General features: G+C 41.8%; 1 protein-coding gene across 3 annotated transcripts in view; it reads right to left on the bottom strand.

Annotated features, from left to right (window-relative positions):
- Positions 1–12679, bottom strand: part of dock8 (dedicator of cytokinesis 8) — a 55333-nt gene extending 42654 nt beyond the window's left edge. For 2 of the 3 annotated variants that reach the window (XM_080045023.1, XM_080045024.1), the window contains exons 1-2: positions 12491–12679; positions 3914–4025 (exon numbers count right to left, since the gene is read on the bottom strand). In XM_080045023.1, the coding sequence (XP_079901149.1) occupies positions 3914–4025; positions 12491–12543 (165 nt within the window). In that variant the 5' untranslated portion in view covers positions 12544–12679. Of the gene's footprint in view, positions 1–1249; positions 1328–3913; positions 4026–12490 lie in introns of those variants that run through there. The other variant, XM_080045026.1, reaches the window with a different exon arrangement.
- Between the last annotated feature and the right edge of the window lie 933 nt (positions 12680–13612).

Raw genomic sequence — 13612 nt, 5'->3', positions numbered from 1 at the left:
GGAAAATAAACTCTACTGATAAGATTTCCAAAATAATCAATAAGAAAATGACTCTGCCTTCTCCAAGTCTCTCGAAGCACAGAGTTAAGTGAGAACATCTGCCTTGGCACATAACCAAGAGAATATTTAAGCTTTTAATCTTGCACACCGTGCCACACAGGAAACATTTGCATTACACACAGGTTGGGTGTGTGAGTGACTGAATGCGAGAGAAAAACAGAACGTAACCAGCCGATTGCATACACACAGACAGATAATATGAACACACACAGAAGAGGTGGAGATGACTGCAGCAGCAAGGTGAGTCACCGCCGCTGCCCTCAACTTTTAAACGCAGAGAAAAATTCCATTTGCCTTCAGACATGTTTTTGCACATCAATCCAACCCCTCAGGGATAATCTTTCTCTGCTGAGCATTCAAAAGCTAAACATAACAACATGATTTAGTGCTAACGGTTAGTAGCATGCAACACAAGGATGAAAGGACACACAAAGAGGGAGATGGAACATTATTATTGTTAATGACAGGCCTACATGAAACATACATGACACCTTCAGCTCCTCCTTTCTTTGGAGGAGGCGTGAACAATACAGTGGCCGTCTTTATCAATATGTGCATTTCCCTGGAACTCTTCCTCCGAGTTCAAACAATCACTGTGGCATGGCCTCCTTATTCTGTGTAGTGTGGAGGTTAACAAAAACAAATGAATGCAAATCTATGCATGCCTCTGAACCTCTCAGTGCGCCTGTTGCGCTGTGGAGTCATGAGTTTAGCATGAAACTCCCTCTCATTTCCAAATCAACAGCCAGCCTCTCAACAGCTTACTCCTCTGTCATTATAAAGATGATGCATTCCAAAGTATTGACAAGAACGGAGATAGTTTTTACCTGTAGAAAGCATTGCACTAGAAACATTTATAAAATAAACTCCTTTTTTTTAATAAAATTGCATACTTCTAAAGCCATTAACTTTTATATTAAATACTACTGGAGTGAGGTAACATCCATCTTTAGAAAACAAACAAGCCATATGCATCATCTACCAACTCACTTGATGTGCATGTGCATGAAGTGTGTGGGCATAGCAAACAGACATGTAAAGAAAAGCATGACAAACAATGTTCTAACAAACAACAACCCCATTTGACCAGAAATACAATATTTAAGACTATCAAGTTCTCCAATTATCTCATCTAAAAGTCTCACTAAGAGGACAGCTGTGCTAATATACAAATATATCGGAGACTTACCCGGCGAAAAATGGAAACTGCACCATAAAAAGTAAGCGTACAAAATGGCGCACTCCGGATATGGGAACCTACAGTGTATACACCTACTGACACTGAATGCTTTTTGTTGAAACCAAGCCACAGCGCAGTGCACACATCCTCTTTAGATTGATCCTCATATTCCTAGAAGCTAAGCACTTCAGTCTGATCTGATGGAGAAAAAAATCAGCATTACCAAAAGTTGATAACGTGTTTTAAGTCGAGTCTGACTGTTTGAACCGACAAAACTGTTTTGACAGCAGCTTTTGAGTGTTGACTGTTTAGAGTTGAAGCAGAGTAAAACCACAGGACTTTGTAAAAGGAAGTGACATCAGCAAGGCGTCCCTCCATCAACTGGTGTTTCAACAGACAGGAACAGAAACTAAAGAAAAGCACACTTACACACACATGCATCACACACACACACACACACACACACACACACACACACACACACACACACACACACACACACACACACACACACACACACACACACACACACACACACACACACACACACACACACACACACACACACACACACACACACACACACACACACACACACACACACACACACACACACACACACACACACACACACACACACACACACACACACACACACACACACACACACACACACAAACCCTACAACAAACAGCAAGGTTCCACATTCCTCATATTAAGGCACTAAAAATAGTGGGAGAGTAAAAAAGAGAGGGAGGAGTGTGAATGTGTGTACTAGGCGCGACTAACGCTGAATATAACGAGAAACTATCATCCCGGAGATTATAGCATTAAAAAAAAAAAACTCTCCCGCATCCCAAATCCGGCCATACTAAAGATTTGCCTGTGTAAGCTGCAAGGTAAGCAGGGCCCCCAAACGGCGCCTGTCAGTATGGTAGCCAAGGCACTGACCCATTTTCAAACAGGTTAGAGATTAACCGTGTGTCATTCTAGCATGGACGGATGGCCCGAGTATACTCCTCCTCAAACCCTGTCAGCTGACAGGCTCAAGGATCATCACTGGGGGGGGGGTATCAAAGAGCTACAGCTCAGTTAGTCAGTCACACACACACACACACGGGTATGCCAGGAGATTTAGCGCCTAAGAGCTTAGGAAAACTTTACATGAGAGAGATAGAGACGTATGGCAGGCAGGCACAGAGAGAAGAAATGTGAGGTAAAAGCAAGGAGATGGTAAGAATAATACATGAATCTGGGAGCTAGAAGACAGAGGTTCAGAGGGTACCGACCATGAGGGAGACTAAAGAGTGCAGTAGGAACAAATCCCTGCAAAGGATTACTGTGTGCATCATTGGGTCTGCCTGCTTGAGAGCGCTAGAAGAATCACTAGGACTGTCGCTTAGGCTTCAACTGAAGAGGGAACAAAAACACATCAGCTCGTCATATTGGCATTCAATCCTTTGCAGAAACTTAAAAGAGACAAGGTTTTCCAAAGCCTGCTAAGCTGAATCAAAAGAACAGGCACTGTCAGGCCAGTTATGACAAAAGCATGTTAAAGCCATGATGACTCAGTCCTCATCTCGTCTACTCTCAAAGTCGGCTCTTTTGCAGAAATACAGAGAGCTATTTTTTGCCAGAGCACTAACTTATGTTGTGGCAGAATTTTTTATGATTCATATTATAATCTCCTAGACTTGACACAACATTGCAGCAGATGTTTTCAGCATTAATGACAGAAAGAGGATGTGATAAATACATGCTTTTAGCCTCTTGGTGGTGTAAGCACAAACACTAGAGCTGTGTGAGTTAAGCATTAGAGGAGACCACTCCGCTGACTTTCTGGTCACTCTATGCATTTCTCCTCAACTAGCTTTACATCACTTGTATTAAGTGAAGTAAGATTGTGTAAACACAGCATTCATTTTGAGTCTGTCGATCATCTAAAACCCACTTAAAACGTTGGATATGTTTTCATTTGCTAATTTCAGCTGCATTTTAAATGTATTTAAAACACAAAGAATGTCTCATAGTGCTTACCTTTCTTTTTGCAATCTGCCTGCCCTTTTTACCTAGGTAGCTGTTAACCAATCAAAGATGCATATTCTAGAATTGGACAATACCCTACCAGATAAATATGACAACATAACAAAAGCAAAGGCATCTTACTCAGGAAAAAAGGTAGGGGGGCAGTTTTCGTAATAATCCCTAATAAATAAATAAGTGAAAGTGTTGATCTTGTCTGGTGGACAGTGAGGGCCATCCTACCTTCTTATATAAGACACATTGATGGGAGCCATATGTTATACATCAAAGAGCTGAGTGGTAAACAGAATCTAGAGATTTGAGGTTTGAGATGGGAGCATGCCTATGAATGACATCACCATAATCTAAAACAGAGAGTAATGTGTTGCTTCCACAAACCTTTTCCTACATAAAGATGGGAATCAAGACCTGTTCCTATACAGAAAACCTAGTTGTACTTTTAATTTCTGAGTAAGATTTTTAAAAGTAAATTTGTAATCAATCCAAATGCCCAAGTATTTGTAGTGAGGGACTTCTTCAATAGATACAGATTTGGAAGGTTTCTATCAATATCTTGTTGCTCTAGAGAATACCATGTATTTAGTTTTTTTCTGTGTTCAAAACAAGTTTGAGATTAAACAGTGCACTTACCACAGTGAGGCACACTGTGGCCGAAGCGTTGGAGTTGGTGCGGCTGTGTTGGGGCTGGACCTGGGAGCCATAGTTCCCACTGAAGTGTCGTCTGATCTCTGCTGAAGAGTGCCTGGAACAACAAAAAATCAAACAAAGGTTTTGTGTCCAGGAATAAGATAGAAAATTGTTTCAACGCCACTGTGCCATATCTGTGGACTGTTTGAAGGTTCACATGTGTACAGAACAACATCATGTCAATCCACCAACATGCACATGGTGTATCTTAATGAGAGACGCAAGAGCAATTCCACCATTGTTCCTACTCGCATAAGTTTGAATTGGTCAGCCATGGTGATTCCATTCAAACCATTGTCGGCTGAAGGCTTTGTTGTGCTGGTGACCGAACAGGCACTGGGATAAATATGGTGTCCTGAATTAAGGGTCAGATTGAGCAGGAAATCAACATGACATAGGAATGTGGTATATTCAAATATATTGGGTAGATGGGGGAGGGTGTGTGTGTGTGTGTGTGTTTGCCTGTAGTCCTCTCCAAAAAATAAAAAAGATGGGAGAAAAGAGAATGATGAGAACAAAGCCAGTGTCCCAATACGTTGGCCACATTTCATCTACAGTATATGCAACGCTGAGCTTACACACTGTCTATTTCTTTGTAATTAATCTACCATATCATTTGAGCTCCACTGAACCTTAAACAATGACTGCTTTATTCTCTGCTGTTCACTGAAGACCAGTATTGGCTGTGTGTGTGTGTGTGCGTGTGTGTGTGTGTGTGTGTGTGAGAGAGAATGAATGTGTTTATTATGTGCACGTGAACATTTTCGTTTGTGTTGACATTGCTCTTATTTCAATGTATCTTGCCATGTTACAAGCTGCATCACAAACAATTTGTTGCAACATTTCCACACATGGGGAGAGTTGGACGGCAAAGACCCAAGTAAATGGGTCACATTCCCGAATGCTTACCCTGTGGTCAATCTCATGGGTGATGGGGTCATTAAGGCCCTAAGGCCATTGTTATGACAGCCTCATTACTAATTACCAGCACAGACCCATAGACGGACAGTGTAGCGCAATGGGAGGAATGTGAGCATGTCAAATCAACTGTGGCTGCAGTCAACAAGCACAGTACAGAATAATATTATTAATGTTCCGCAGGACACCGAATCAACAAACTAACAATCAAGAAAGAAAACTGCATCATATTGTACACATATATTTTTTGGAGAGCCTACAGTTCAACACAAAAGAGTAGGAATGATTAATAAATAGAGATTGCACAATACTCTCTGTTTATAAGCCCCTCAATTCTTCTGTCTATCCCATACCATGCTGAGTCAATACAATAGCTGAATGCAAGAGAAGGTGAAAGGCATGGCTGGGAGAACTGTATGAGCAAAGTCCAGCAAAGCGGCAGCGTTTCATTTGAAGTTCACATAGCCGCTCCCCTTCTCATTGAAAAATCCAGACCACCAGGGACAGGGGAGACACATCAGAAAAGATTCAAGAACGAACAATGCAAGAATTTACGTTGCAGAAATACCTGGCTGCAAATGGCATGAAAACTAAATATGTGATGAAGCAACCAATTACCAAACACACACACACAAAAGGTATAGGGCCACACTATCAGCTTTTACTCTGTTATCAATGGCAACACCTTTACCTTGTGCAATCATAACTGGTGCTAACGTCACTCTTAACCTATACAGTATTAAAAATATACATATAACCAGTATTTAACTGGAAAGCATGCAGAGAGATAAAGGGACAGTGCAACAAACATACTGTACAAACCCTCGCGCCTGAAGGCTGCTCACTACAGCCACAATCCTCCACTAAGCAGGTTTAATAGAGGAGCATGTTTTTGTTTTGTTCCTTGCCTTGCACAATGGTTAGTTGCAAACTTATCAACTCTGAGGAAATCACACATACACACACCCCACCTTGCACCTGCCAACACCCACTCCCTCTCCCCTTTTCACCCTACTAATGTCTAAAAGGAATGTGCCGAGTGAGCCCTTGTAATGTGTCAAAATCACCTGTGGAGCTTAAAGTGGGCTATAAGGGGGAAAACTAATGCTTCAGGTAGACACAAGGGATGACGCTCCTAGCAACACTCCGCCAATCACCAGGTATTTGGAGAGGGCTAATTGACAGGACAGACCTCAGATTTCTGCCTCAGATGACTTCTCTTTGGAATGAGCTAGTGTATATGGCTGAGATTGATGTGATTCTGATTGTTATAAACTGCTGTTTCGAACCGGATTAAATAACCACTTCACTGCAAGAAATGGGCCTATGGTAAACAAGCCGAGCGGTTAGACTAGCTTTTGCATAAGTGTGATGGTTCTCCTCTCTCTGACCAAACAAGAACTTTCTGAAAAACAGGAAAAATAACAGCAAACAAAAATTAATATTATTACCCAAAGGCCATGCATGCAGATTGTCTGTTGTATTGTCAGCTTGTATCCAGGGCAATATAAAACCCTGTAAAAGCTTCTCGTAACTTGACTTCTTAGGAAACATGCCCTACCCTGTGTATAGACTGAGCCCATTACAACTGCACCACTAATACCATCCCTCTATATTAACCGTTGGAGAGACGAAGCTCATGCACACCAACCCACACTATTACAGGATATACACCGTCTGTATATAAAGTAACATTGGCCTATATACATTACACACACATTATCACTGGAGTGAATTGTGAGATTGCTAACTTCTTGCATACACACTGACTGACACACATCCAGGGCCTGTCTATAAAAAGTCCAGGCAAGTAAAACAGTAATCAGCTCTTGCCAGCAGAGCCAAGCAGACATTATTTTACCACTGGTAGACAAACAGCTTGTCACAGCGCACACAGCATCTGTCACTCTCTTTAACCCGCCTGCCTGTGTCTTGGCATCCTTTGTTACATAAAACCAAAGCCGCTCTACTCAGAAGACAAAAAAGTAGAGATTTTGGATTTTGGTCACTCTAATGAAATGATGGCAAAAGCAGCTTCTGTCATAGTCCTATTATGAAACAACTTCTTTGTATGCCTTTTTAGTGAAACTACAAAGACTGGATAAGTGACCAATTCTTGCAACTTGCACACTTTAAAAGGGGACAAATATTTGACTGTCAACAAATACCTGCAATGCTGGTAGATGGGAGGACACAAAGGTCAAGAGCACATAGTAACACTGTGTTATTGTAACACAGATCTGACCCTGTCTATAAAACTAGTCTCTACTATAGCTGACCGCTTTAGTTTTGAAAGCAGCTTCTCAAGTCTTTGTGCCTCATCGGGGCCCCGTGCTTAAAGTTTGACGTCTCAAAGAATGACCATGGAAGCATTCCATCCCCGAGAGGAATATTCCTCACCAACATCCATTCAGTGTGATCATGATGATGTCATCCGAAAAATTAAATGCGAGCCGATACAGCAGATATAGGCTGCTACACAACACACCATTAAGCAGTCCAGAAGAGACTTCCAAACAACCTGAACCTACAATACATTGAATGAAAGACAACGCCAATTACCTTAGCAAAGTACAGCATAGTTAGTTATCACAATTTGAGAATATATTGTGCTGATAGGAGTCCTTCACTGGCAGTGCAGCCGCAATTATTACAACATCATCCTGGCAGTGTAGAAGGTCAATCTTTTTTTCATCAAACAGTAATCATGTAGTGCATCACTAATAAACATTGAAAATAAGGTCAGGATAGGGGTTGCCAAACAGACAGATTTACAGCTTTAACCCGATACCGGCGAGTAGCCTAATTTCTTGTGTGCATGTAAACAGACTGTTTTTCTTTCACTACAGGCTTTGTGCTCAAGCTTAACTACAGAAAATGAATGCACCCTCTTCGAGAAGGCACGTTTTAATTGCCATGATGAAAAAGACCTTTCCAAGCTGAACACAAAGCCTGAAGACAATAATAATTGCCAGGGTTTTCTCTGTCTTTCTTTTTTTTTTTTCCATTGGGCTAAAATGAGAAGAGGAGATCAACACTGATGAGGACGGCTCTCTTAAAAACAGCTGCAGCCGGGGGGGGGGGAGTCGGTTCAGCTTCAGAATTACAACTGACAGCAAACTCCAGCTACGAATGTGAGCTGATTGAAAGAGTAGGCAGGCACACTGTTAAAAAAAACAAGACTCAGCACATTTCATGGCGCTATTGTCCCATTGTTTCGTCGGTAAAAGAGCTGAAAATATATGAATTACAGCAACAACAGCATTGTTATGTTACGTCATAGCTCCGATGATGAGCATAATAATTAATCCTTAATCAATTTAGACATTTTTGGACGATGGCTCATTTCATTTTGCGGGGTAGACAATATAATATAACAAATGTTGGAAAACAGACTTTGATTGTTACCGGCTGTTGAACACTGGAATATACTGATGGATCTCCTTCACGGATAAATGGTAATTATATTATAAACCACCAATCTCATGTCACAGTGCTGATGAAGAAAGAAAGAAAGAAAGAAAGAAAGAAAGAAAGAAAGAAAGAAAGAAAGAAAGAAAGAAAGAAAGAAAGAAAGAAAGAAAGAAAGAAAGAAAGAAAGAAAGAAAGAAAGAAAGAAAGAAGATGTCTGTTATTCAAAAGACATTGAGAAAAGGCCAGAGGTTCAGAAAATGCTTCATCATCAATCAGATAGATGTAATATTTGATGAAGCCGCTTTTCTGTGTGACCGCGTTGTTTCACGTTTTTATTATGAGCTGTCAAAAACATATAGCCCTAATCTGTCCGTAATGCCGTTAGACTTCCAAGCAACGGCCAATCATTTAATATATCACCAGCGCTGCCAAACAGCTGCTTTATCTTCCTGTGACCTTACGCTTAATATTGCACCATGCTAAAGGAAGTATTTCTTAATAGAATATGTGCCTGCACAAAAGTTGAGTGAGTGGCTTGTGTGAAAGGTCTCAGGAGGAATCACGGCCAAGGTTTATCAGCGTCTCCCTATATAGAAGGAGGTTGGCCCCTTTTTGCTACGTCATGTGGTCTATGGCAGGCCTGCGCTTGCTGTGTTGTGTGCATATGGTGTGTTCCTGTCAGCAGCAGTTCTAGAATCATTGGCCGTGCATTCCTTCAGCTCTGAAACTGCAATATCACTGTTCCCCGCCCCCCCCTCCCCCGATAGCAAAATCTATCATTTTACTCACGCGGCACGATTGATTATCCGTATTTACTTCTCATGATGTAACTCCCAGCAGGCACGCTACTCACACAAGACAGTCAATTATCCCAATTAACATCACCATTACTATCAAGTCAATCCATTAGAGGTGTGCATGTTATAGCACTTATTCCCCCATTTCTCCTTCATCTAAGCCTAAAGGAAACACAGGAAAACGTGCGGTGTGTACATGACAAGAAGGAGGGCAGGCAGACAGAAGGGATGCCCCCACTGTGTGTCTCATACTATCATATGTCTCCGGGCTTAATGGGTCTTAGTGCTATCAGCAGCATCACGGCTCAGCTTCCTGTCAAGAGGGAGGCATGCACAAACACAGCAGTCATTTGGCAGCAGGACACCCACACAAGAGAGACCGGAGAAAACTCTAAGAACAACTTCTTCTGACTGAGATTGAATGCTTCCAACACAGGGGCAATCAAAAGTTATTTTTTTAGGAAGCTATGATATATTTGACACCCTACCTAGTACCTACCCCCCATCACTCACTGGCCCACCAACAGTCATGAGGGTTAAACAGATGTCATTAACCAGAGCCCAGAGGAAATCGGATGCAACTCAATCCCAATGGCCTCCCTCCTCCCTGCCACTTAAGAACTATTGAACGACAGCGGCCCCATGCACGTCCACAGCTGTCCTCACACCTGTTCACATATGCTGCTGGTATCATAAGTAACATCATGTCCAACGGTTAGAGTATAATAAGTGTTCCATTTCAGCTACACCTTCCCTCTACTCAACAAACCTGAACACTGTGCAGAATGTCTTGTCTTCCACTGACGTACTCAAACACTTATTTTCCATTCCTCTTTTTTTATCTGCTTATGAAGAAACAACAAGCATTTCCTGATTTAAAAACTGCCGTCAAAAAAAAGCGAAGTGAAACCAGAACCACACAGCAGTGTCCACAGGATTTCCTTCACACTCCATCCTGATACAGAGATCAAGAGAGGGACTGCTCAGAAGCGCATAGAAAGACTGTTTCAGTGGACAAAAGAATATTCCTTATGTCACACTGAAGTAACCGTCTCACCTTTACACACATGGGCTTAGACTAAAAAGCTTCTTCTCTGTCCATCTTCCGTTGCCATGATTATCTTGGCTGTGCCTGTTTCCCTTCATATGTTGCACCACTTTGCAGTTTGTTTGACCAATGTGGCGTGTCATGATTCTTTGCAAAAATGACATGCACTTAAGGAATGAAGTGGCTTATAGGTGTTCTCTGCGCACTCAAAAAATTTGCTGCGAAAAAAATAAATAGAACATATCAATGTACTTGATTGTCTGTAATTGATCTAACATGTCCACCTCTGATTCCATTTCCATGGGGTGTTGACATCTTTTTTTTCAGCCTACCATATGTGTACATAAACATAAACACACACTCACAGAATAATTGAGTGTTAAATGCTGTTAATTCCACATGGTTGTATATTACATGATATCTTGTCAATGTTGCCGAGTCAATATAATAAATGATTTCCCGTTTAAAGAATTGTCTAAACAGAGAACAGTTTGAGAAATCACTGTCGGTGTGAGTGTGAATCGTGTCTCTTGCTTCACCGCTCACTGGCTGGGCTGTGAAAACACTTTTGCAAACACACATTCCACAACACCGTGCTCTGGACTACTACAGCGCAGCATCTTCCAACCAGCCGCTCTCTGCTGGCTCATCACTGGATTCAGGCTGTGTCCCAAGATATCCCTCACTTCCCTCAGCAGCTGAGCTCAGCTGTGGATAGAACAGCACAGCAAGTAGTATCCATGATTGCTTCTCTTGACTATTAGAAAACTAGAGTACGGTGCATAACACTGTGAAAGTGGACGGAGGATTTCTCACCGGACAACAAACTTTTAAAAAAAAATCATTAGAATGCTTCGGTCTGGAGATGAAATAGTACGAAAATGTTCCGCTTTTTTTCCAACTGTGAGGTTTGCTGAATTTCTTTGTTTTACATCAACGTAAATTGAAAACTTTTAGACTGTTGTGTTGGACAAAACATATAATTTGAATATGTCACCTTGAGCATTGAGATACTGTGCCATACTTTGAACCTGTTTCATCAGATCAACATCTAGCACGACTGCCACAGTGGAGGTTAAATGAAACCCCTTCTTTAATAAAATACATCATAAATAATAACTCTCACACTTATGAGAGCTTGTAAACACTGTGGAAGCAAGGAGACATGCTCTTGATCAAGCTTTCTTTAAAGAGAGGCTCAAATCAGATCAAAACAGCACTGATTTTGGGACCATAAAAAAGTAAATGTCAAGGGTAAACAATTTGCCTTCTCCTCATCCTGAAATCAATACTTTCCCCCACAAAAAAGTCCTCTCACTTTGCCTTTATCGATTTCCAAAAGTGCACTTAACCGCTGCAACAGTCACCACACACACACACACACACACACACACACACACACACACACACACACACACACACACACACACACACACACACACACACACACACACACACACACACACACACACACACACACACACACACACACACACACACACACACACACACACACACACACACACACACACACACACACACACACACACACAACCACACAACCCAAGCTTTATGTGCCTGCATGTGCTGCTGACCGTAGGAAGTATTAGTGTATTTGTTTTAATAAGTCGCACCACAGAGGAGACATGGCACACAATAGACTTCCACCTACATACTTCCTCCACACCTGGTCAGTGTCAGAGCAGGAACTATGACCACATTCCCCCCCCCCCCTCATTTACAGCAGCTGTATGGCATGGTCAGACTCAGACCTCACACACCACAGGAAATGATCATATTAGAAACACTATAGAATCAGCATCCTCATAAGGAGGAAATGGCTATGTGAATCAATGATCATATATAATAAACGTATGTGTCAGCTTAGTGTAGAAGTTACAGCGTTGTTCCTCCACTTCGTCCAATTATGCATGTAAATAATGAGAGAGAAACTAATGTGAAGGCTATTAATGATTGACCACGTGACTGTCACTCACTACCACCAGATGTCCTGTAGCCTGATATTTTCCTGAAAGCTGGACTACGAGAAAAGTTGAAGAGACGTTGTTGTTGTTGGCCATATATTATCCTCCGGGCTGTCTTTTTTTCTGAGTGAACAAACCTGCAGAATTAACATTCACAACATGTGGCTGCCTGCTCCACATAGGAATCCCTTCCAAACAACTGTCAGGCAACACAGAGCGTTCCCTCCATGGACATGGTTCCCTCCCATAGCATATCTCCGGGGAGGTACCAAGAAGAGTTCACTATTGACTCCTGAAGTTAAACTTCAAACTAAAACAACGGGAGCTTGCTACGTGATACACGTATTAGCCTATTTACCTGTTGATTTTCAGAGCGAAAGCCCGTCGCTCTGTGCTGCTCATAGAAGCCATGCGCGAGGCTGAGTTCCCGAGGTCCCGGTTGGCGCTGCCTCTGTTGTTCTCCAGCGGTCTATTACACCGCCTTCTGTCACGGACGCAGCGGCGCTTCTTCCCCAACAGCTACAGCTCAACTGTCATGTCAACACTCATCTTTAGCTGCGGCGCGGCGGCAGCTTGACTGGGTGTAAACTTCCGCATTTGGTTTGAGCCATCCAGTAGGTAGAGAGAGAGAGAGAGAGAGAGAGAGAGAGAGAGAGAGAGAGAGAGAGAGAGAGAGAGAGAGAGAGAGAGAGAGAGAGAGAGAGAGAGAGAGCAAGGCAGACACCGGCCGTGCGAGGGTGGGAGGGGACGACGCCGGAACAAAGCTGGATGAGACACGCGCGCTCCCTCGCTGCCGAGATAAGCTTTGATAGGTTTAGCCTATGCCATAATAGGCCAGGCAAAGTAAGGCATTTTGGGGCCAGAAATAGAATAAATTGTAAAATAATTTTTTTCAGCTCAGATAATATCTGATCGGTTTTAAGTTGCTCTCAATATAATTATACACACTCCTTTTTTTCTTTTTTTTACATGAAGAAATGCAGCTAAAACAAGGACAACCAGCTGAACAAAGATAGTTAAATATAAACTAACAAACTTTGTGATACAAACAAGTGTAGGCCTATGGGCTATATAGGCCAACGGCATACATATGAGAAAAAACAATATACAGCAACATACAATACCTATACACTAGTCAAGTTTTGCTTGTTAGCAAATCAAATTGAGAAAATAATTGAATGCATACACCTTATGTCGGTGGTTATGTAGGCTAGGCTACATCCCAGTTTATAATGTAAACACAGAAATACCCACACTAAAGATAATAATTGTGTGTAATAAATCCAAGGATGTAACATGTTATTTACATTCATTAAGGAAACATCAGAAGTCCTTTGGAAATACTTTGTATAAATGTTATGATTCTATATTATTAAAGGATGAATAGGGGTGAGTCCTGATACAAAATGTAACAAGACGGAAGCTCAGCTGCAACATTGTCTCCATTTCTTTGTAGAGAGCTCATACACACTTACCATGT

This window comes from Ammodytes marinus (genome assembly GCF_949987685.1).
Source record: "Ammodytes marinus genome assembly, chromosome: 2".
NCBI classification, from domain to species: Eukaryota; Metazoa; Chordata; class Actinopteri; order Uranoscopiformes; family Ammodytidae; genus Ammodytes; species Ammodytes marinus.
Note: the sequence above shows the minus strand (reverse complement) of the source record. Positions and strands in the feature narration are given on the sequence as shown.